The sequence below is a fragment of the Equus asinus genome, chromosome 4 (assembly GCF_041296235.1).
Source record: "Equus asinus isolate D_3611 breed Donkey chromosome 4, EquAss-T2T_v2, whole genome shotgun sequence".
Lineage (NCBI taxonomy): Eukaryota > Metazoa > Chordata > Mammalia > Perissodactyla > Equidae > Equus > Equus asinus.
In genome coordinates, this window is record NC_091793.1 from 93788580 (window position 1) to 93814139 (window position 25560).

The following is a 25560-nucleotide window of genomic DNA, read 5'->3' on the forward strand; positions in this document are numbered from 1 at the left end:
AATGTATCTTTATATTCTTGTTCATATACACGCTAACATGTAGAAAGTTTCCAGCCAAAAATAGTTGATTTCCTGAAAACTGGGTGGGTGTTTTCTCACTTCCTCTCCTTTCTCAATCTCTCTCTTCTAAAGTTGCCTCTGATCTGGTCTCCCCACTGCAATTCAGCAACTAGACTCATCTTCCCCCTGCTGAAGCCCTACAATGGCTCTCCACTGGACTTGGTATTCAATCTAAACTGTACCTTGGCTTACAAGCTCAACTCTACAGAATCCACCCCCTCCTTCATCTCCTTCCATTTCACCTCTCACTACTGTCCCCCTCCCTCATATGCTTCAGCCACCTCATCCCTTCAATTCCTTAAATGCCAAACTTGTTCTCTCCTCAGGCTGTTTTTCCTTCTGCTCTTACCTTGACCTTGGCATGGCTGCACCTTCCCGCCTAAGAGCTTCCTTGACCACCCGATCTACAGTGCCCATCCCATCTTTCTCTCCCACATCATCCTATTTTAATTCTGTAGCATCATTCTACATTAGCTGTCTTCTCATTGCCTGGTATCTTTCTTGTTTCTGTGTTCTCTTCCTTTATTGTCTTCTCTCCCTCTCAAAGGCGTGCTCCACAAAAGGCAGCCCACCTTGTCCCCTCATCTTTCTCAGCACCGAGGACAGTGTTTGGCACATGCTACTCCCTCATGTAAATTTGTTGGATGAATAAACATCTCTCACAATTCCCCATGTCTTCCCTTTCCCCTGAAACCACGTATATATAAACTAACAGAGACAAAGATTTATAAAACCTGAAATTATTTTGTAACAAATAGGCGTTTTTGTGTTCCCCAATTCCACCCAAAAATCAAAATTTAAAATTTAACATCTGCTAACCACTAGATGCTAGCATTTAAACTCCTGCTAAATTTATCACTAGATGGCACAAGAATCCCAAACCCAATCTGAGGAATTCAGGGCAGCTGGCTTACGTCTTTACACTGGTCTAGCTTCTTGATTGCTTCATATTCTTGTGTTATTGTCTGAGGGAAGTAGCATTTCCCTTTATCTTCTTCATACTCTGCTTTGTAATTTTTCTATAATGAGAAAGAACAAAAATAGATCATGATTGTTATCATTCCCAACAATGTCGCTGAGAGGCATGAACAATTGTCTTCAAACTTACATCACTGTTTTGAGCTGAAACTTTCATGCAGTGTATTTGATATGGGTCCTCAAAGCTGCCTATGTAATGTCCCAAAACATTCTGCACATATGAATCTTTATATTTAGCCTGAAAAAGAAAACATATGTGACTCAAATTGACAGTTATCTGTCAAACATTAGAAAAGCCCTCAAACCCCAGAGGTAACCACAGCCTTGCAAACCTCGCTGAAGTTCTTCAGCAGAGTATCAAGTTGATATTTAGGAGTCTCACAGTAATTCATGCTCTTTGCCTTTGTCTTCTCATAGTTTTCCTTGTATAATCTCTGTCAAAGGAAAAATAATCAGACAAATAAAAGAAAAATACATCTCGCTGCATAAAGCCATTCATATCACTGCTACACTTTAGTCAAAAGAACAAATATTGTACTTTTTCAGCATTTATTTTCCACAGAGCAAAAAGTAGAATGAAAATGAGTTCATATATTCGTGAATATGGATGTAGAATACATTAGAGGCTCATGTCTTATATGATCCGGTCTGCTATAACCATAAAAATGTTTATGTTACTTATCCTAATATTTCTCAGTCAGAATAAATCATAGCATACCAACTCTGCTGTCTAAGCAACTTTTGATCTTAAAAGAATTCTTTCCACTTGAATGTGTTTGAAGGAAAATGAATTTTGTAACAGTTGGTGCAAAATGATATAAAAGGTATAAGGTACCTAGATACTTAAGCACAGTTCTAGAAAAGTATTCAGTCCAGGACTTGATGAAACACATTTTACAATGCCTCTGGAAGTTGGCTTTTATCATTAAGACCTAATATTTTACTTTATAGCAATAATACATGAAAAGAGCGTTTTTCCATTTTATTGTACATATCATATATTCCTTTACATTCCCCTTAATCCTCCCATATAGAAATCCAAAAATATACTCAATAAAGACTGGGATATTTATAAATGACACAGATTAGGGAGTATTTCCTTTTTGCTATAAATTAGAAAAGCAATATTTATAAGGAGTTTTATTTTATTTTAAATAAGTATTTTAAAGTATTTAAAATGAGATCAATATTTAAGAAATTTCTTAAAATAAAATATTCTCTTTTGAAGTTATGCTTCATCTAGTTTTTCATACTTTGCCTTTAGCCTGATTTTCTCACTTTTTTCCTTTTATTTTTCTGTATGCATTTTGGCAAAGTACCATAAGTCAAGTCATGGTATGGAGTGAATATGTGTTTATACATACTGAGATATTGAACCCATTACTCGGAAAAACAACAATGATATTGCTAGTATATTTTGCCCCTAATAAAACAGAGGGCATTAAGGAGATTAAGAGAACCTTTACAATATTCACTGGTGTCTCAACGTACAGACACGTTGTCAGAGTGAGGAAGTTAATCCTTGACCACTGGGCTTTCGTGTTCAGTTTGTCATCCTGAGTCTGAGATTTCATTTAGGCTAACAACCTATCCAAGGTTATGGTAAACAGTAAGTGCAGCCACATCTGAAAACAAGACAGATTTACAAAAGCACTCACATCACTCTGGTTTTTGGCCGCCTTCAAACAGTTCAGAATCTTGGGATCGTCATTAATGCTGAGGGCTCCAATCATTTTCCCTTTGTTTTTCTCATAGTCTTTCTTGTACATCACCTGCAAAGACATCACACATGCCAGATCCCACCCATCAGGAAATGTCACTGAGGCTCCCTTGCCCAGGTGCCCAGGTGCCCAGGTGCCCAGGCCATACTCACATCGCTGGTATTCTTGCTGTTGGCTTTGGCTGCCAGCAGGGGAATGGCGTCCACTTTGATGTCAAACTTCTTAGCTTTGCTTTTCTCCCAGTCTTCCTTATAAATATTCTGGATAGGAAAATTCCAGCAAAGCAATTGACAAAAGCGATATGCATGTTATCACACTTCAAAGACTAAAAGGTAACTCAATACTTTGTCTTAATATAGAATAAATAGACCATTTTCTTTGTCCAGGAAATCATGCATGTTTTAGGTAATTCTCCTGAAGCTGAAGCTTCTAATTTTCCAAGATTAAGCTTCTCTGCTCTCCATTAGAATATTTCATCCAATTATCCTCATTCCAGTTATCATACTCATATTTGATGTTTAACACTGAATATTTTATAGAGTGGCATAAATATTCTATAGTTAACCTACTTTTTATAATATAAAGGCATCACTTTCACTTGACCTCAAAATCCTCTGCAAAGGTTATTTCATGAATCATTATGATACTCATTGATGGTAGATAATCTTAGTACTTATTTATAGAATTGCTGAAGAAATTGAAACATCCAAGGGTAATTTGACTTTTCCATAAAATTAAATTTGGAAATGAAAGATAACAATGGATACCCGGCCTTATGCCTTTTGAATACCCTATATCTTGGTTAGTGCAAGTTCTCTTACATGTAGAAATAAGTATCATTTGTGTGAAATAAGGGACATTATAGGCCTCGGGGATAAGTGACATGAAATTATATTTTAAAAAATCAGATCCTGAAAGAAAATTAATTATAGTATAGCCATAAATGAATATATGGCTAAAAGCTCTAACATTAAGACTTGCAATTAAGCATACCTCTTAATTTGAGGCTTGGTTAAAATATATTAAGATTGGCTAATTGTATGAAGCTACTTACAAGACTGCTACACACATTTTATAAGGTGAGTTCAAAGTTACCTTGGCAGAGGCATAGGAACATGATACAAACGTTAACTGTTATCCCCATCTTTAGTATTGAAATATTTATTCCATGAAACAATTCAAAAATAAAAGCACAGGTTGTCAGCATATCACATGGCATAGTGCATAAGGAACTCACATCACTCAGGTTATAGGCATTGACTCTGTGCTGGATAAAGGCAGGAGTATCTGGAGGTATATGGCACTTGAACTTTTCACTTTCATGTTTCGCTTTGTAATTTAACTGAGAGAGAGAGGGAGGGAGAAATAAAGAGGAAGAGCCAATTAGTTCTGAATAAGAACTGTTTCAAAATACAAAAAAATCTTACGTGGTACATTTCATAAGATAAAATATAACAAATATAACAACAGTTAAATAACAATAACAGTTACTAACAGTTAAATATATCAACTGTTAAATAACAGTTAAATGACAACTGGCAAAGTTGTTAAGATCAAAAGAGAAATCCAGAGCTAAGGTATACCACTCTGCATTATTGACAACCTCTGTGCTGAATACGTAACAGCTGTTACCACATCTGTCACCATGGTAGGACCCTAATGGAAGGAGATGGCTCTTCCATATATGTTCCCCTCCATGCATATCACAGTCGGCCCTATAGGTTCTGAGAGTGACAGCCTTTTCCTCTTTTTCGTTGTCAATGCTCACTTACTGGAGAATCTTTTCTAACAAATCTGGTGATGTCCCCTCACGTCCCTTATGGTTTCTTGATACTCTAATTGAAGCCTTCATTTCTGGTTATAAATTTACTGAGGTTACTTTTATTTTTATTTATTAGTTCAACACAAGTTTTGAAATTCATACTTAAAATTTTAAAATTCATGATAAAGTTTATCTCAAAGACTCCATTTTCCAAAAACTTATTTGAGAGCGAGAAATCCCATGTACTGAATATCTGCTCTGGGCCATGGTATGCACTATGCACATTTCTCCTTTCACTTAATCTTCAAAACAACCACAAATTATAAAAGGGAAATATGAGGTATGGAGAGGTTAAATAATTTGCCTAGGCCGCCAGGTCATAAGTGACAGAGCTGGAATTTGAATACAGTTTTGTCTGACTTGAGAACTCATGCTCTTTCCAGTGCATTAAGCTACCTTAGTTTCCTTTATAGAATCATTTCCACCCAAGAAGATGCAAGGCTTAATAGGAAAATATTTTAGGTGATTACAAATATGTACAAGTTAAACTTGCTAAAACTCACATAGCTTTTTTTATAAATGTGACGAGTTACTGGATTTTATGTTCAGAGCTATGATATGTTACCCCTTGTAACTGGGTTTCCTTATATTTGGGGGAACTTACATCGCTCAGTTGTTTGGAATTGACTTGGGCTTGCACCAGAACAGGAGAGTCGGTAACTTGAGTGAACTTTGTCTTATCTGGATGGACTTTGTAGGCATGCTGTTGGGGGAAAGGAAACCAGGTTTGGCAGTGTCATCCATCAAGTCCAAGTTGGCCAAGCAAGCAGAACCCCATCCCCCAAAAGAAAAGAAACTTATAGTAAATAAAACACATTGTTTTTCCTAATTAGACTGCAGTTTCTTTGAGAGCCACTCTTACATCTGTATAAGAAACCTTCCCATATCTTCAGATTCCCGATAACTTTTCTTTGGGAAAATAAGCTAGAATTAGCTCTTGAAAAGTGTGGATGACAATATGGAAAAATAGTATATCCACTACAAAATAAATTTTGTTTCTTACAATTTCCTTGCTTGCATTCATTTGTAAAAGTGTCAAAATCTTAAACATATCTTGACCACTAGATTCTACGGAGGGCAGCAACATTTAAGATCACGCTACAGACTTACATCTTTACACTGATCTAGTTTCTTGATTGTTTCATATTCTTGAGTTATGGTCTGGGGGAAGAAGCCTTTGCCTCTATCCTCTTCATATTCTGCTTTGTAGTTTTTCTATGAGGAAAAGAAATCAGACATAAGAATGCAACCAATGAATTCATGCCCTAAAAATGTATTATTTGGAAAATTATACAATTGTCTTAGAACTTACATCACTGTTTTGGGCTGTGACTTTCATGCAGTGCGTATGATATGGATCCTCATAGCTGCCTACATAGTGTCCCAAAATATTCTTTAGGTAGGAATCTTTATATTTAGTCTGAAAGACAAAATGTATTTCATTTATTTATTGGCAAAATGATGGGTCTTCTCTTTAATAGAAGAAGCGACCATAGGATTGCTTACATCACTACTGAAGTTGTGCAGAACTGTATCAAGCTGAAATTTGGGGGTCTCACAGTAATTTATGCTCTTTGCCTTTGTCTTTTCATAGTTTTCCTTGTATAGTTTCTGTCAAAGAAAAAATTGGTTTAAGTAGATTCCTGTCACTCCCACAGTGATTATAACACTCGTATTTTCAACACTAAACAAAAGAAGAAGAAAAAAGATATTACCTGTCAACTGTCTTAGAAACTGACAACCAAATATCGGGGTGTCATGAATGATAAGCCTTTTCTATTAGCAATTATTGTAAAGCCTAAGTTTTTAACATTCTCCAAAAAATTAAGAAACCAATATGCTGCCTCAGCCCAAGCCCTTAGTTGCAGAGATTCGTATTTCTTGTATTTCTTGTGTATTTCTGAACTGCTGCCTTCTCCATCTCCCAACTCACATGCTCTTCCCTCAGCGATGACGCCACCACAACCGTAATATTCTGAACACTGAATTTTTCATTGCTTTTTTTTTAAAAAAAAAAAAACCTTTATAGAAAAAGTTTAGCATATGTTGAGAAATATGTACTCTCACTTCTTCCTTCTATGAAGGAAAAATCCCTTATCATACAAACAGACAGTATACCTTAAAAATAAGGTATATATAAAAAATCATGAATCTACTAGCTCTTCTCTTCTCTGCTAAGATTTATCTTTTTCTCTATCAATAACAATAAATGATTATTGGGTTTTGAAATGTACAATTGATACAGTGGATTATGGTCACTCTTTCATGTTTGGTTTTGAAATTGTAAATAGTGCTATTCATTTTTAATATTCTTATATTGCTGTCATTATCAATAAAGTGGATTTGAACCTGGGCCCATATGTGTTGGATAAAGATGACCTCCATTCAGGAAGCAAGAGACATGTTTTACATTGATTTCCCAGCAGAACTACGTGGACAGGTCCATTTACACCCTCTCACCTACCACTCCACTCACCCCACCCCTCAATCACTTGGACGCTTTTCTGCAGTGCTGACTTAATTCAAGGGACAAAGATAACTAATCCACACAGAGAGACATATATAATTCTCAAATATTAGGAAAGCTTAGTACAATCTAACCATAATGGAAAAATTCAACTGATCACACGTTCAGTCTCTTTATATTTATAGTCAAAGTGGTCTTGGGTTGTTAGTCTTTTAATGCCAGGCCCAGTTCTCACTTGCCTATTTTAAATCTAATGGGTTAGTCAAGCCCTCAACAATGCCTAAAGTGGAAATTCCTGTGCAGACTTAGGGAGCCATGTTTTAAGTCCTGTTGTCTGCAAATGAGGGTTTCTGGGGCCAAGATCTGACTAGAAAATGGTGGAGGTGGGGGAGAGAAGCTGTGAAACACAGGATATTTTCCTTTTCCAGGCAGCAGACTTGAAGAACTGCTTCATCTCTCTCTCTCTCCTCCCCTTTCAAAATCTCCTCTGCCTCTCTTAAAATCACATCTCCTACAACGTGCTCTGCCCACAGAGGCACCAGCACCTGGAGCCTATAAGCAAATGAGGATTTCCCTGCCCAGTGAACTAATTCCACAGGCTCCCCCAAATTGACACACCTCATACTCAGAGGCACTGATGCCTTCCTGTGGTTAGATAGTTCCAAAACTGCCACACGATAACTTTAAAGTATTTGCAAAGTTATATTTGCATTTAGTCATTACAGAAGGAGACAGACTTCATCGCTCTTGCAGCGGAGGTTAAAAAACACTTTTGACAAGAATATACTTACATCACTTAGGGCATCTCCTGCCGCCTTCAGCTGTCTGAGCAGTGGGTTCTCCGTAGCAGGAAGCACATTATAATCTGCTTTTCCTTTATTCTTTTCATAGTCTTCTTTGTATTTTACCTGTAGCAGTGAAATAAAGTCATAAAGTAACTCTCCAGTTTATTTTTGCTCTCGTCTTTATTATGGATACTATGTCATTGTTCCACAAATCAATTTTCTCTGGAGAAAAATGGCAGCTTGACATTTTATAAACAAAATACTCATAGTAACTCATAACAGCAGCAGAGAAACTGCATAAATTTCCAGGATATCTTTTCTTCCCATTCATTCCATTCAAAAATATCCACAGGGTGCCCATTACATGCCTGGCTCTGGCAAAGGTACAAGAGAGAATAACACCTGGTCCCTGCCCTTAAAGAGAGAGAGATATATAAGTAATGGGAGAGAAAAAGATACACAAATAATGACAGCACATCATGTTCCGGGTGCCTGCTGCTCCAGAACCCCTGCTCAGCTCTTAACCTCCAGCTGCCTATCTGCCAACACATTTTTAAGGAAAGAAAGCTAGAAGCATCATCAATCCACCCTTTTATGCCTTATCTGTGACAGCTTTATGAGCACGTGTGTATTTAATGCACACGCAAGAGAAGGAGGAAGAGGCTGGGGTGGGACAAATGGTGGCAATCTCACCCTTTCCTTCTGTCCTGTCCACCTTGCACCTTTAATTCCGGCTACTGAAGAAGAAGTAAGTATGGTCCCAAAAGCCCCTGTCAAGAGCACGTCCAAAGGGAGGAGAACAAGAAACTGATCCTAGTTCTGACCATGGTCCCCAGTACCAGCCATTTATTCGGGCACTGTGACTGTAGGCTATAGACGAGTTCACAGAATCCCCGATAATCTATCAACAATTCAGAACCTTGGGAAACAAATACAATCAGCTTGGTATCCAAAGGCAGGAGACAAACAACTAAAACACAGATGCATCTCCCCTATGACCCACACAGATGACTCACAGGGGATTCTCTACAGTAATGGAAGACATAGATAACTTCTCTATCTTCTAGAATTACGTATTTCCTTGACAAATGGAAACAACGAGAAAGGAAATCTCACCAACTCTACACTTCCTACCTGCATCTGGGATATGCAGACTCCTCTCAGTTTATGGATGAACTGTCAGGGCTTGTGGCAAGGCCATCCCCTCCTCTTAAGCACCAGATCCCTTCCCCTTTCACTGCTGAGGACGTCACTCCAGTCACTCTGCTCTCCTCCAGCACCATCACATATTCCCTCTAACCTGGGTTTTTTTTCCATCAGCATAGAAAAGTGATGTTTTTGTCTCCTGTCTTTAAAAAAATCCCCTCTTCATCCAGTTATCCACCAGCTACTGCTTCATTTTCTTCTTTTCTTTTCAGGAAAATACATTGAAAGAGTTGAGTATACTCATATTCTTCTATTGCTCTCTTCTCATTCACTCGTGAACCCTCTCTAAGCAGACTCAAACAAACTGCTCTTGATAAATTCACCAGAGACTATATATTGATAAATCCTTTTCAGAAACATTGGACACAGTTGAGCCCTCCCTTCTCCCTTCATTCGCTTCCCAAGACATCACTCTCTTCTGCCATTGCTCCTTCCTCATCTTGCTGATGTCTTCACATGGAAGCACTTCAGGGTTCAGTCCTAACGGTTTTCTGTCTACACTTGCTCCTTGATGGCCTCCAGTTTTATGACATTAAATATTGTCCACATGCTGATGACTCCCAAATTTATAAAACCTTCCCAGATATCTCCTTTGAAACTTCAGGCTCATAATCAACTGCCCACTTGGCATTTCCACTTGGATGTCTAAAAGGCATCTCAAATCTTACATGTTTGAGGCTGAGCTGTCTCCCCTTCAAAAAAATATTATCCACTCCTTCCACAGTCTTTCCTGTCTTAATAAAGGGAAACACCATCCATCTAGTTGCCTAGACCAAAACTTTTCTCTCATATCCCACATCTAACTCATCAGCAAATCAGCTTGGCTCTACTTTCAAAATACTTCTCATCGCTTGCCCTGCCACCTGCTTGTCCAAAACATCACTGTTTGCACCTCAATACTGAAATACCCTCCTGAGTGATGTGATCTTCCTGCTTTCACTCCTCCAGCAAGGCCAACTCCAGTGTTAGAATCAAGTCTGATTGGCTTTGAAGTTTACGCTCTTTCTAATGCCCAGTCTGCTTTAGAATGCCAAGGAGTCTGACTGTTTACCAAAGTCACTCTATATATGAGCATATCCATGAATTCATGTATCTAGTCTGTGACTAGATTTTCACCAGTTAGTAGGAAAATAAGAAAAATAATGGTAGTGGTGAATGTGGGAGTGTCTATACTCCTATAAGGCTGCCAATTGCCTTTAGAGGGGTCCTTCTGTCTGAGATTACAGCCTTTCTACTTCTGGGTATCAAAAGGTCCTTTATGAAATACTGAAGATGGTCATTGGGTGTTGTTAATGCTCATACATGGCAATTATTTTTAATTTGGTAGCCTTATTATAATCCCAAAGTACTTTTTGTTGTTCCTCCAAGAACCCTCCTTTTTTTTCATTATACAGACATGGGTCTCTTAACAACAGAGATATGTTCTGAGAAATGCCTCATTAGGTGATTATGTAGTTGTGCAAGCATCATAGAGTGTACTTACACATACCTAGATGGTATAGCCTACCACACACCTAGGCTATATGGTACCAATCATATGGCACCATTACTGTATACGCGACCTGTCATTGACCAAAATGTCATTATATGGCACATGACTGTACTCAAAGCAAGAGTTATAAGAAATTTGCCCACTCTAAGATTATCAAGATAAATGAGAGAATTTCCTCATACCTTGCTTGCTGCCAACCCAGCTTGTTTATTCACTTTGTACTCTGGTGTCTCGGTCTGCATGAAGTAGATCTGGTCTTTCATATGCTCAAAGTCTTCTTGGTATTTCCTCTGTAAGACATTAAACATATTGGAGAACTGCTGCGGGAACAAACTGCACAAGGGTCTTACACGGAGAACAGAGGACCCTTGGAGAAGTTACCCAAAGCCTTCCTTCTCTTGGCTATGCAGGTCAGATCACAATGACAGATTGTGGTGCCATCACAGAAACAATTAGCAACTTAACAGAGATTTGGAGCAATTATAATAGGCTAAAAGACAGCCTCCAAGGAGGAGCTCTCAAAAGCCAGGGGCAGAGAACTTAAGAGAAAGGAAAAAGATGAACTGTTTTCTGGTGAGGAAAATTGAAGAAATGAATCAGTTTCACAAATGTATGGTTTGGGTTTCCCAGGCAAAGAATAAATTAAAAAGGGCCCCTTTCACCTGTACTCACTTTGAAACTATATTGTTCCTATGAAAATTGAGGCAAGAATAATGGAATCTGATCAAAACAATATATCTCAAAAAGAAGAAAAGATGGTGGGAATTCTTTCTTAATAGGAACTCTACACGGGTCTTGCCCTCAAAAAGAGGTGCCTGGACTCAACTGTTCAGCACCATTTCAGGAGCAGGAGATGGCTAGAAGCCACAAGGGAAAGCGTCACCCTTTCAACCTGAGGACATCCAGCCATCCCTTCCTACTTACTGTGCTGATGTTTTCAGCATTCATTCTGGCAGTTGCAACTTCAAAGCAAGGTGTCTCACTCCACTTGCCTTTGACTTTATTCTCATAGTCTTCCTTGTATTTTTGCTGGTGGAAAAGAAAAAGAAACTAAGACAAGAAAAACCCAGGAATTGACAAATAAGACAGCAAATTAAGTGGTAATGGTGAGCTTTTTAAAATATCTTGACTAGGCACTTCTCGGATCTTGAATAGATGTCTTCAGATCTTCCAGGATGATGTCAATTTACCCAACAAGAAAGTTGGGTGAGTGGGGTAGAGGTACTAATTCCCCCTCCTCTTGCTGAGTTTGTGGACTCAGGTCATTCAGAACTCATGAATGTTTCCTGATTTTTGAGGCAGGAGAGTCAGAGGCATCCTCTGTTTGTATTTCAGAGTTATAATAAAACCACTCAACCTCAGATTTCCATACCAGATGAACTTAGCCATTAATTTCTAAACCTTACCAAAACTCCTACTTATCCAGAAAGCAGCATCACAACAAAATTGGGCTTCCAGGCTAATGAATAATACTTCCTAGTTTAGGCTTTAAAGAAATTTTAATGAGAACTGGCAAGTAATTCAAATATTGAATTGTTAGCCCATCTTACCCCAAACACAACCCCACCTGAATCTCAGGCTACGGACATCTTGAAGAGAGGAGTTATGTCTCCTTCATTTTTGTATCCTCAGAATCTAACACAAAAATCAGCATGCAGAAGTTACCTCGTAAATGTTCGTTCAATTACACTAAACTGAACCAAGTCCATGATATGTGGTTTTGAACTACATTGGCCTGAGTGTTCTCAGAACAGAATTAACCCAGCCAACCCCAAACTTGGGCACATGAGCCAGAGCCAGAGCTGGGTTAGAGCACCTTCCCCTCGTTGGCTCCCAGAAATGTGTTAACAGACACAGCAAACGGGTCTCAAGGTGCTTGCATGCCTACACCCCCACCACACTCTTCAAGGAGAAAGATAGTGGTTTTCTGGTACACCTTTAACAGAGCTAGGACCACAGGTGAGTGAAGTGCAAAGCCAGTGAGTTTGAGTTAAAGAAATCCCAGCCCTCTCTCAAATGCCCTGTATCTTTTGTTCTCAAAAGGTTAATATGCTAATTAACAGCCAAGTGGTTTTCATAACTATAAATTTTAGAGCCCTGGACCTGAGGTCAAAAGTTCTGGGCCCAAGACTTGACTCCATCATTACCGAAGGGGGGACTTAGCCTCTCCAAGCTGCAGTTTTCTCAACTGCAAGTGCTGGCAATAATAATAATACTTACGCAGAGGATTGTTGGGGAGATTAAATGAGATCATACACTGAAGAGTGCTTTGTAAACTCTACAGAGCTAAACAAATGTAGGGTACGATAGTTGTATAATAATAATCACTATTACTATTTTTATCATTATTATTGTTATTGTCATAACAGAAAGTAAGACGCTCTGGAAAAGAGAAAATTGTGTGTGTACACTCGTGTTGTGTGTGTGTGTGGATCCTTCATTGGAAATCTTTGCTGAGATAAGATTTGCTTTGTGCTGCCAATTAGTTTGCCTACCCTCCTCTTTTGAAGCTTTAAAGAATTGAAGTCAATAAAATGGATTTTTTGATTTGCTAAGACTGCCTCTAGAAGTGCTTCTAATCTTTTTAGGGAATAGATCTCTTCAGGAATCTGGGAAAGATATAGAATGCCCATAAACACTAACAACCTCAGAGGTGCTTGATGTACACACACTCCAGGTTAAGACTGCCCAATCCTCAATTTTCTGTAGGGATGTTGCCCGTCCTCCACTTACTGTCAAAGGAAGAAAACTCTAGGATTTAGGGTGGAGGGCAAGTGGGCCTGATGCATCCCAAAACTGAGATACAAAGAACTTTGTGGTATAATTTAAAGTTGAAAAGGCAGCAGATATTCTCAATGAGGTCCACAAGTTGGGCCATTCTAGAGAAATAGAAATCCTGTATGTAGATTTGTTTAAAAAATTGATTAGGAGATTAATTCTCACAGTCAGAGATAAATGTCTGATTTTTTTTTTAAAGGTATTAAAACAAGATGCAAAACAAAAGTATAAGACCATCCAGTCCCCTCATTCGAAGTCCTTCCTCCCTTCTTCCCCTTCAGGAACCAAGGGTTGCTTTTTCCTCCCGCCCAGGAGCCGAAATGGGTCAGGGAAGAGGTGAATCTCTCATAGCCCACTTCTGAACACTCCCAAGTCTGGGAAGATTTTCACTACAAGGGAGGAGGATAGAGCTTATTAACTGCTGAGGAAGGTATGGCCTTCCCGTTCACGTGTGGATAGGAGAGAATTTGAAAGGATAAAGGCTTGTAACTAGAGCAATGAGAGGGAGAGACAGGTATGTGTCCATGAGGGACCACATCTACCAGCCAAGGGTTCTCACTCTTCATGTCTGGCAGTGAGGCCTGAGTGTTTGTGCAGTACATGGAGATGAGTTAGCCACAGCAGGGGTCCAACATCCAAACTTCCCCCCAACCCCACCCAACCCTCTCTCCAAATCTGTCGTGTTTGGAGTTGATAGATGTAAATCTGGAGGCAAGAATCCATTTAACTTTCTCTGGGATTTTGTGTTTGTTCATTTAACAGAGGAAAGCAAATTAGTGTTGTGAGTAGAGAGTAAAGGAAACAGTTTTTTCTTTCAATCCTAGATCACAGTTGGGTATCAACTGGAAATTCAAACCTGAAATCTTGTATTTTTCCTATTGTGAATCTGGAAGGAAGCAGAGAGGCAGGCACAGAGAAACTAAAGGGTCTTCCCAGTGTTGCACTCAGAGACCCACTTTCAGTTGATTGTAGTCTGCATAGTTTCCTCACCCAGAATGTCCACTTACATACACAGCTCTGCCTGCCTGCCCACCCATTGGAGCTACGAGATTCAGCTGAGCGAGGAGGAGGTGCTGGCATGTAAGTGATAGCCTTGACCAAAACAAAGGTGGGTGAACTGGATGCATGGAATCATTAAGTTCAGTAAGGAGAGCCAGTAAACAGAATAAAACAGCAATATAATCGTTACAGCTATGTGATCATCATATTAACATATGACCTGGAGGCTGTAAGACAAAGGGACGGATCTGGAAGACATGACTCAACAAGGAAACGCAAAGAGTTTAAATGCATGAGACTGAGTAGATAAAGGCGATTTTGCTTATTTTGGAGAGAAAGGAAATGATGATACTGAAGCATGGGTCAAAGCAGCTTGATAGTGGGGAAGACTTCAAGAGAAAGGAAATGAGTCCCACAGCTAAGTCATCCCTGGCCGCCCTACCCTTATCTTATTGGATGGTTTCTTGTTGGATGGACTGCTACCAATCACAAGCATTCCCTACAATGTGACTATTATTTTGGGTGCGCAAGAGCAATTAAGAACTTGGAAATCTGGATAAGGCTGGGATGAATAACATCATCAAGGTCAAATCTGGTGACCTTCATCCATACCCATCCTTCCCTTGGCTGACATTATTATGCCACAAGGGCAAATCCAGCCCTGGCAATGCTTTCAAAGTACCCAATGATGTCACCATATCATACTGGAGTGGTACAGTCCAACAGGCATATAATGCAAGCCACCACTATAATTTTAAATTTTCTGGTAGTCATATTTTAAGATGTAAAAAGGAACAGGTGGGAAATTAACTTTAATAATATATTTTACTTAACCCAAGAGATCCAAAAAATATTATCATTTCAACATGTAATCAATGTAAAAATAATTAATGAGCTACTTTACATTCTTTGTTCAAGATCCAGTGTATATTTCACACATATAGGACAGTCAGTTCACACGATCACATTTCAAGTGCTCAATAGTCACTTGTGGCTGCTGGCTACTATATTAAAGACCACAGCTCTAAACTAACTGATAAGTCTAAATTAGTGGACAGAGTGATTATAGAGGAGTTTGAAAGTGATCTTTTAAATCACTTTCGAGTACCCACATTGCATACTCAAATAAGGTAAAAGAATGTTGCCTTAGTAAGATATTTTTTAATATGCTTTAAATAAAAATTAAAAATAGATTTCTTTTTCTTTCTAAATGACCACTTGAAAACATCTTTTTCTTTCCCTTCCAAAAAGATAAATCATCCATGCTCCCCAATCTTACTCACAATATCAACACTTTCAGTAGGTCATCTTTTTACAGACAGTTCTAAAGTTAATTTCTGCTTAGCCCTGGGCAAAATTTCAGGTTCATGGATTCCTATTAGTGAAATTTTACTGTACTTACTAGATCTTTTATCCAAATAGCCCCTGGTTATACAGGTAGGTAACCTGCAATATCAGACACTAAAAAAAATCACCCAATAGACTTCACAATCCATAAATTTTTTCGGTTCTCTTTTACTGGAGACATACTTTCCAAAAAGGATATTTAAGACAGAAATCTTGAAGTTCCATCAAAATTCAAGCAAAAGACCAAACTAAGACAACTCCACAGAGGGCCAAGAAAAGTATTTAAAAGCAGCTGTATCCCAAGAGAAAGTGGCCTGATTTGGACCAATTTTAAACAGGAATTTAGCATGGGTCTATTCATCAGCTGAACATCTGTCTCTCTGCATTCGCTCTCAGGGTTGCATTCCTCAGAGCTGGTTTACTAGTCTAAATATAGGCAGACTAAGCTGCCCTTAAAAGTTACGAGGTACACTGCCCACGGCTGTCAAAATAAGCTATGTCTGAGAGACCACTCATGCATTCTTAGTTTCTCTAAGTCTGTCTGAGGACATAAAACTATACGGGATCTTCATACTGACTTAAAGCAACCAGATCCTCCGTGGAAATGTGTGGTTCCTTGGTTATTCCGTTAGTATCACTCCCATGAGTCAAAATGTCAAATAACATTAGGACATGGCTTCTGTTTTCAAAATGAAGCTTTCACACTTATCAATCATCTCAGTAATCATTTATCATTTATCAATCAACTGAGTCATCAAGTTGGCTGAGTATAAATTAACATGGTTCCATGATGTTAAGGGATGTATTGCTTTTGCTGTTGCGTTTTTAGGGTCATAGGCAAAAAATACTCTTAGTGCTGGTATTGAGTCTTTAGGTTCACCTTATTTCTTTTCTCTCTTGGTTGAGATTATTAAGGTGAGTTTTTGAGAAATCAGTGTCCCATTCTTATTTACTTACCTTGCTCACTTGATTGGTCACTTTCTTGGCAAACTCTATATCTGGAGGATCAGGTAGAGAAGTGAATTGAGTCCGCTGTTCAGCATGACCTTTTTTGTAGGCAATCTGACAAAATCAAAGACAGGGATGCTCATGAGTCATAGAAAATTATTCTACTTCCTATATCCCATTTGCTGGCATTTTTTAAAAAGACTACGTTTTCACCTTTATTTGAAGTTTTAAATTTTAGTGTACCACATAACCATTATTTACCCTTTTAGATGTTACCTGCCCTTGCTCTCAGTAGCATTAGCAATTTTGATTTCTCTGAGTCTTCCTCTTCTCCAAGACTATTGGCCCTAGATCGGTTTCCTTCCATTCATCTCCACACTATGATTGTGACTGAAATCATTCTCTTAGCCAGCATTCTCAACTCCCAACTTCTTGTCTTTACATCACACCTGCTGACAAAACCCCCAGCTCTGGGTCAACTCAGCCACATACTTCCTCTGTTCTTACATCCAAGATGCTGAGTGCTACTGAAGAAAATCACACAACTCCATGGATTCAGTAATGATAACTTGATGACCAGAGCTCAAAGGGACACAGGAAGAAGGTACAGAGGGATGAGAGATAGCCTTTTAAGCCCAAGCCCTTAGCTTGAAATCTATGTGCCTACCGAAGGATATGTTCTGTGAACAACAGCTTGCTTGGGGCTCTGTGCCACTTTGCTGTTACTGAAGCTGGAACATCCCATTATGTATCTCTGGTCAGTCTCTATTCCCAGTGGCTGGTCTAAACCCAATACTGTCCTTAAGCCCCTAGTCAACTCCACCTTACCCTCAACTTCCTCTTTCATAGAATAAAGAAAAGCTAGACTCTTATTTTTCTCCATTTTCATCCCTGCCTCTCTCACCTGCTGTGTGGCTCAGAGAAGCATCGCTTGCAGGGCCTGAGTCCTGCATCAGAGGGCTCTTCCCTCCAGGTGCTCTTTGTACCTAGCTTTATCAGTTACCCCTCGTCTGTCTTACAGCTTCCACTGCTCCCTCATCATTACTCCCTTCCTTCAGCCTATAAAATGCCTCTCTAGCCTTAAAATAAGTATCATGTCCATTAATCATGCATCCCCTTCACTCTCACTCTCCCTTTTTCTTCACCACTGACTCCTCTGGCTTTTTCTTCCACCAATCTTGACCCCTGCCTCCAGCAAAGAAAAACTAGCCATAGATCCCCAGACACATGAAGCCCTCTACTGTCTCTGGACCTCGTACATGCTGCTCCCTTTCTCTAGAACGCCCCAATGTCACCTTCTCCCCATCTGCCTGCAAACTGCTACTCCTTCTCTGTGTCTCAGGACAAACACAGTTTCCACTCTTGTATCCTCCCTGACTCAGTGACCTTCTCCAGGGATCTCACTGAACTTGGCCCTCACTTCTTCGAAAGAATTATCAGATGACACTGTAACTGGCTGTTTACGTGTCTGTCCCTCTTGAGACTGTGAGCTCTCTGGGGTGGCAGAAAACATGCTCTCTCATCTGGGAACCCTTGTGGCTTGCACAGTACCTGACTAAAGCAAGGGTTCAATGACTGATTTCTGAATGTCTGTTATATACACTGAGGTCATTGGGGAAAGTCTGAAGAAGAGAATTATCCTTCCAATTCTTCCACTATGCACCAGTGAGACTTCTACAAATTATTTCTCCTTCCACGTGGCAGTATTCTTATTTACAAAGTAAAGAGGTTGCAGAGTTCCAAGGCCCCAACCATCTTCTTCATGCTTTAACCAAGTCTAACTATATCTTATCCTTATAATATCTACAGTGCCTATAACAAAAGTTTTCATGGACATCAACTGGGATACAAAAGACAGATTTTAAAATGCATTTATGTTAATTCCACTGCTTAATTTCTTTTAAATAAGTGAAGACGTATTTTAGGCATAAGGCAACCTGTGTTTTCCGTGGCTGACTAAGTCCTTAGGGAGAAAGTAACATTCTGCCAGGAGAAATGCTTATTAAGTATGACACCTTGTCTAGAACTTTCAGAGAAATCAGATCCAGAAGTCTTAATTTCTCAGGAACCTTGGTCAGAATTCTGTCTAGTTAGAAATCTGTGCTCTGGATCAGCTTAAAGACTCTCTTAGTGTTTGCAAAGTTTTTGGTCTCTACTTAGATAATAACAAAAGCATGATAATTAAGGAGGGACACAGGAAGAAGGCACAGGAGGAGGAGAGGGAGCCTCTGAACCCAAGCCCTGAGGTTGAAATCTACATGCCTACCCAGTGGTATGTTCTGTGAACAATAGCCTGCTTGGGACTCAGCGCCCAAAAATTGCTGCCAACAGTATTAATAGGCGTGTTAGTAATCTGACACTTAGTGCATACTTGGTCTACAATAAAAATAAAAGCCATACTTTAACTTCCAATCTTTCTAAGGAAGGGCGGGAAGATTCTACTTCATTATTATATATTCTCCTTTGTTATATCTTCTATTGAGATATCTCAAAAAAATGTGGTCAAATTTAATTGTTCAAAGTCTGTAGCACTAGAATGGCATAGAAGTAACCCTTCCTCTCTTCATTTTATGGATAAAGGAGACATTAGGAGATTAAGTGTCTTCTTGGAAACCTCTCCCTAGGCTTACATGGCATGGCATTTCCTGGTTCTCTTTCAACTTCTGCCTGTTCCCTTAATCTTTTGCTGATTCTTTTCCAGATGTCCTAAGTGTGGGTGTCCTCCAAAACTGCCCTTGGCCATACACTCTTCTGCCTCCCTCATACACTTTCACGTCTTCACCTGTCATTTTTAATCTGAAGACTCTCAAATATTAATCTCTTTTCCTGATCTCACATCTATGCAATAGTACTAAATTTCTAATTTATCCATAGGATGTCTTGATCTGAATGTTCCTTCCATTATCTCAACTCTATTTCTCTTTTCACTAGCGCTCCTTTACCAGTTGCACTCCTACACAGCCAGGCTACCAGTCTTTGTCATAAACTCATCTATGGCTCCTTTCTCTCTTTTGTCTCCAATATCCAATGTCATTAACGTTTTTTAAATACTTATTACCTTCAGATTCCTTTCTTTCTCTCCTTTGTCCCTGTCATCCTTCTGATCCATCTGCATTAGTAAAATAGTCTTCTACAAATTATCGTTATTTTTCCTAGTCCCAACCCACCATATTGTCCATCAAAATTTCTCCAGATTCTGCTTTTATCACATTGTTTTTCTCTCCAAAATCTTATGATGCCTCTTATTGCCTACTATGTCAGGTCAAAATTCTTCTGTCTGATTTTCAAGGTACTGCTGCCAATTTCTTACACATGCCGTCCTAACACAGCACCCACAGCATTCACTTTCTCTGTCCCCTAAAAGTCCAGACTCAGTTCGCCTCTGTCCTTTTGTTTGCGTGCTCTCTCCTTGAAATGTTTTGCCTGTTCATCAGTCACTGCCCATTCCCTAGGGATCACAACCTGCACATGGCCTTCTATGATTATTCATACGTGTCCCATCTTTCTCTTAGCAAATATTAGACTGTAGAGATTTTTTTTAACTTTTTTCTTATTGTTTGATATATAACACTTTTTTTCTTATCATCTTGATTATAAATTCTCTAGGGAAAGTATGAAAATTTCTTGTTGTACTTTTCTGTCCTGCCAGGTATGCATGCACAATGAACTTTCAATAAATAACATTGATCAGTTGATAAAGGTCACAGAATACTATGCATTCATGAGATACAGAATCAAAAAGCTAACTTGAAAAGAGAAGCAGGAGGTCCCTACACATTAAAATTGGTGCCATGTACTAGATGACCTTAAAATTTCTTCTTTAGTTCCTAACTTACCCTATGGAAGGACATCAGTATATCTGTGCTATATTTTAACCAATTACATGCAAATTGGGATAAGAAATGTGTCTACTAAATTTGAAGGTGATATCAAGTGAGAGGCAATAAAAATTAGACCTCAAAAGTTGGATACTCCATCAAATGAGTATGTATAATTTCAGTTCATGGCAAGATGGAATCCTAAGATCCATTGGAAGTAAATCCCAATAAGTCTCAAGATGTCAACTCATTGGTTAAGTCCATATTGAACGTAAGAGGTTCCAGGGATTTAGCTGACAATTAAAGAAAAAATAACTTGTCATTTCATAATACAGTGCTCTCCTGATGGCTAGAGCAGTAGTCTTTGAATTTTCAACATGGCCTCTAGAAAATCCAGGGATTAAGAAATAAAGTACCTCAAAACAAGGGGAAGAGCTGGGCCCTCTCTGCTGCTGTTGCTTTCAACCCTAAGGACTTATTAGACCTTTTAACTTCCTCTGATAAACAGTTTTCAAGGTCTAGGATACTAAAATTGTGACCGGTGTGACTGCTGATTTTTCCTAACCTTGAAATATCCTCTGTGTACACCAGTGGCAAGCACTCTGTGTAGGATAATTACACACACATGTTTGGACAAGTATGTCAATCCGGTCTCCCATGCAGAAAAAGGGTGACACACCACAATTCAGACTTTATGATTAGGATAGCAAATCAAAATCCTTCAATAAGATTATCCACTTAATAAATTTGAGAAGGTGGCTGTGATTCCAATAGGTTTTCAAAATGCCATTCTCTTTCACAGAAAAACTTCAACTCCAGCCAAGGGGACAGAAAGGCACGTGTTCTAGTGGAAAAAACCCTGGTCATGGGATCACAAGACCAGGCTTGCCGTCTGGGCTCTGCCACTAACTACTTGTGTGACCTTAGACTCAGGTTCCTCCTGTAAGAAGAGGGGCTTGGACTAAATTATGTCTAATATAAGTTATAAAATCTAATTTAAATTAGATGTCATAAATTATATTGATTCTAGATGCTTCCTCTGCAATGATGGAATTTAGTCTGTTTTAAAGAAGAACTTCAATGAACATCCGGCCCGAAGATGTAATTCAAGGTGTCCTGATTCCACACTCCCAAATGGTGCTGACTGTGTTTCACTTACATCACTGAGAGCTTTCTGGGCTTGGGCGACCCTCCTCAGCTCCGGGCTATCATTATATGGGTAAAACAAACTTTTATCTGCTTCCCAGTCTTCAGTGTACAGTTTCTAAATCAGAAGAGAGTGAAAAGTTGTGAGAAAGTGAGATCACACTTACATGAAATACATAATTTTCAATTCCTTCATCAGTGGCACAAAGAACCAAGGGCAAGGTGGAGCAAAGGTAGACGGAGCTCACAGAGAACCTCCCCCTTTCTATTCAATCCAAGTCATGTTTATTAATAGCGTATCCCGCTTCTCCTGACAGATCTTATTTGCAGAAGGGCAAATGGGTCTGATTTTGTTTCATTTCCTTTCTGTCACTTTGCCTTCCTCCTGCAACAAGTACCAACACAAGTGTAAGGAGCCAGGAAGGTGCTTAGTGTACTTTCTGTCAATAGCAAGGAATATCCAAAGTGTAGCACAGGGTCTACAGGAAAACTTAAAACCTTACTTTGTGGGTGTCTCAGAGCTGGATCTCAGGTGCATCTTCTTCCTCCAGATTGTTCAGGTCCCCCAGGGGACCCTCCCCTCCACTCTGCCCAAGAGCTTTCTTCTCAGTTCCCCCTTGCCAAGCCTACCCCTGCAACCTCACACGTCTCAAAGGCTACTCACAAAAAGACTGGGGAACTGTATTTCGGATTATCAAGAATTTACTGCATACTCCTCTAAATGACGTAGTGGGAGGGCACAGGAAGAGAGAAGTGACGACGGAGCAGAGGCCCTTACCTTACTGAACATGGCTGTGTTCTTAACGGCTTGGACAAGTTCAGGGGCATCAGGGGGAAGCAGGTACTTATCCTTGGTGTCTTCCCAGTTCTGCTTGTATAAAACCTAGACAGAAAGAGCAGAAGACTTGTGGCTTGTTGTCTCCCCAAGGGCATGAGGATTTAGAGAACAAAGGAGAGCACTGGGAAGATCTTTCATACCCAAGATGTCCTCGCACAAAGGCTACCAAGGTGCCCATGTGTTACTAGCATTAATTATGGAAACATTGATCCTGTCAACATCCCATAATACTCTTCCTGCATTACTGCATTACTTGAAAAAGTGTACTTTTTTTAAACTGAATCGTGACTCTGATTCTCTGTAGATTCCTTTCAAAGATTGCAACCTATCAGTCATTGGCTGAATTTGGATGGTAGACATGTTTCTTTTGACTCACACGGTATTTTTTAAAAGTGTTTTTAATTAGTTGCGTATATGTGAAATTTGGAGATTTCCCATAAAAATTCAGCCCCCAACTTCTTTAAAAAATAAATAAGAGGCTCTGGGGACACTGGGACCATATTTTGTGCAGCAACTGCCTGGAGCCAACTCGCAGGGCTCAGAGTCTGCAATCCACCGTAGCTCCTACGGCTCACAGTCATCTGTGCAACCTCCCTGACATGTGTGGGCGTTAGAGCTCACAGCGCCTGGGACCCGAGTGGGACCGGTGAGCAGGATCAGGCCTGCACAGTTTTCCCCTCTAAGGCCAGGCAGAGGTAATACACATGCTATTTAGTATCCCAGCCATCCATACCAAGATCTTACCTTACTGACTTGCTGCGACACTTTCTTCGCATGTTCAATGTCCTTTGCTTTTTCATCTACATGACAGATAGTTTTAGCAACATCGCCATCTACTCGATACTTAACCTGCAGAAATAATGCACTATTAGAGCTCACGACAGGTACGAACATGTGTGTATATTAAAGAATGAATTACAATCAAAGAGCATCGACCCAATCACTCTATGTCTGCATCACAAAGCATTTTAGATAGAAAACTGTGATCTCCAAAGATCCACAGAGCACCTGCATTTACTGCTAGTCTGCTTTCCTGGCTGAAATTCAGTCACCCTATGCTCCAGTACGGACGACCACAGTGAGTCGGAACTTCCATCTCGTATAACCTCTTAAGCTAAATTGCTAAGCCACGCTTTTAGAAATCTCTTTGGATTGACATTTAGAGCCACATAAGCTATGGCCAATGCTTCCTCTTGATTTCTGGACTGGCTCACAGTAATTCGACCCCTTAGTCTCTCTACACCTATTTAAAGCCTGAAATTCCTAGTGCTGGGCATATCTTTGAAATGTCTCTCTCTTTTATTTTAGCAATGCAGCCTACCTCACTGAGTTGGTCTTGTACTTTCTTGATTCTGCGAAGTTCTGGGGTATCAGTTGTGATGGCATATGGCTGTCCTTTTGCCTTCTCGTAGTTCTCCTTGTATTTATTCTGAAACGAATATCAGATATTAGCCTAAAACCTGACAAGATGGCAGCAGAAATTTCAGGCAAAGTACTCATCCCCGCCTGATTAAAAAACAATCCTGCAAGTTATGACAATTATCAGTTGTAACAGCTTTATTTTTGTCCCCTACCCTGATTCTCGACAAAAACTAAAATAGATTTGTTAATTGCTCTTCCTAAACATGGTTGGATGCTGGAGACAGTAGTCTTATTACAGACTATTGTCTTGGAAATGCCCTAAAATGATTCTCTCAATGTTGTTATTGTCTGAATACACACATAAAAAGCCTGAACCTCAATAGTTTTAGCAAATAAATCTAGAAATTGAGTCAAGGATGAAAAGATTGGCTTGCTAATACAATGCAAAAATATTCAATTCAGAAGTTGCAACTAAATCTCAGTGCTTTGGATAGCTGAGACACCAGCTGAATTAACGGAAAGTCTAAATTATGGATACTTTGAAAAGGAATGCAATTTTATTATTTCTGCTAAATATATAATGAGTTCTTGCTTTAAAAATAATGTGGGTAATTTATCATTATTAATGCTTCAAGAATACTCTTGAGTGGAGTAGTCAACAATCTAAATTATACTATCGATTTAGTTCCTAACCACTTTTTAAAAATGTTATAAGGCTTTGCCAACACTTCATTCATATTCCCAGAAATTCTAGGATAGTAGTGTCTGAATTAATGAGATTTTATGGCAATAAGTTGACAGAAATAATTTCTATCTTCGCTAAACACTGCCATGATAAAAGAAGCAAGATAATCTTGTTTTTAGAAATCTGTCTTAGTAGCCTAAGTTTTAGATCATTCAAGAATCTGAACTAGAAATTTACCAAACAGTCCCCAAGAGTTAATGCTAAACCAAAAATGAATATTTATTGGCCAACCACAATAAGATGTTTTTGACATACGCACTAGTCCTATGTACCCAATGTCTGAAATGAAAAAAATTTTCATTTTTTTCAAGCCTCCAGAGGGCGTGCAATCAGGCTACTGAGAGAGATCTCAGCTCACGACGGACGGTCAACAAATTACATCCATTCGAATGGGTCTCAATCTGCTGCCAGTCAGAGTAACTTACAGAACCATATGTGGAAATCTAAGGACCAGGGAGCATCCAGAGTGGTGATTCCCAATCTGGACTGTACATTAGAATCACCTGAGCAGCTTTCAAAACTCCTTCCACACAGGTCCCAAACCCAGACTGGTTGAGGCAGAATGGCTGGGGCATCAGCAGTTTTAAAGGTCCCAGGGGGTTCCAGTGAGCAGCCACAGTTAAAAACCACTGTTCTAGGGTACAGCCGAACATTCTGACCCTCAGTTTCTGCAGAGTTCTTAGTCTGCTCCAGGTTCTCTAAACTACATGTTCTTCTTCACTATACACCTCTTAGAGGCCTTTTTACATACTGTTAGCTAGACTGCTTAAGAAGCATCCTGCTCAGATATAGTTTAAATAGATGTTATTTAGCTTCCATGAACTGATTTCAACTAAGTCTATATTTATGATTTCATTATTCTGATTGGCTAATAGTGATTAAATACCAGTAAATGCTTTATATTTGGCCTTTTGCTTATTTTGCAGGAATAATTTCAATAAGGATGCTTTCCCTGATGCTGCAAGGGTACCAATGAATTACAGGAAAGGAAAACTCAAGAGTCACAAGGGCTTATAATCCTGCAAAATAAGTTTTGTCTCATACAAGG

The 25560-nt window shown here is 39.3% G+C and overlaps 1 protein-coding gene across 38 annotated transcripts in view; it reads right to left on the bottom strand.

Moving 5' to 3' along the window:
- NEB (nebulin) overlaps positions 1-25560 on the bottom strand; it is a 214018-nt gene that overhangs the window by 181478 nt on the left and 6980 nt on the right. For all 38 annotated transcript variants that reach the window (XM_070507751.1, XM_070507750.1, XM_070507749.1 and 35 more), the window contains exons 6-23: positions 23727-23834; positions 23150-23254; positions 22346-22450; positions 21581-21685; positions 16613-16717; positions 11456-11560; positions 10714-10821; positions 7840-7956; positions 6088-6192; positions 5894-6001; positions 5692-5796; positions 5186-5284; positions 3997-4101; positions 2912-3019; positions 2697-2810; positions 1371-1472; positions 1169-1276; positions 975-1079 (exon numbers count right to left, since the gene is read on the bottom strand). In XM_070507751.1, the coding sequence (XP_070363852.1) occupies positions 975-1079; positions 1169-1276; positions 1371-1472; positions 2697-2810; positions 2912-3019; positions 3997-4101; positions 5186-5284; positions 5692-5796; positions 5894-6001; positions 6088-6192; positions 7840-7956; positions 10714-10821; positions 11456-11560; positions 16613-16717; positions 21581-21685; positions 22346-22450; positions 23150-23254; positions 23727-23834 (1917 nt within the window). The remainder of the gene's footprint in view (positions 1-974; positions 1080-1168; positions 1277-1370; positions 1473-2696; positions 2811-2911; positions 3020-3996; positions 4102-5185; positions 5285-5691; positions 5797-5893; positions 6002-6087; positions 6193-7839; positions 7957-10713; positions 10822-11455; positions 11561-16612; positions 16718-21580; positions 21686-22345; positions 22451-23149; positions 23255-23726; positions 23835-25560) is intronic.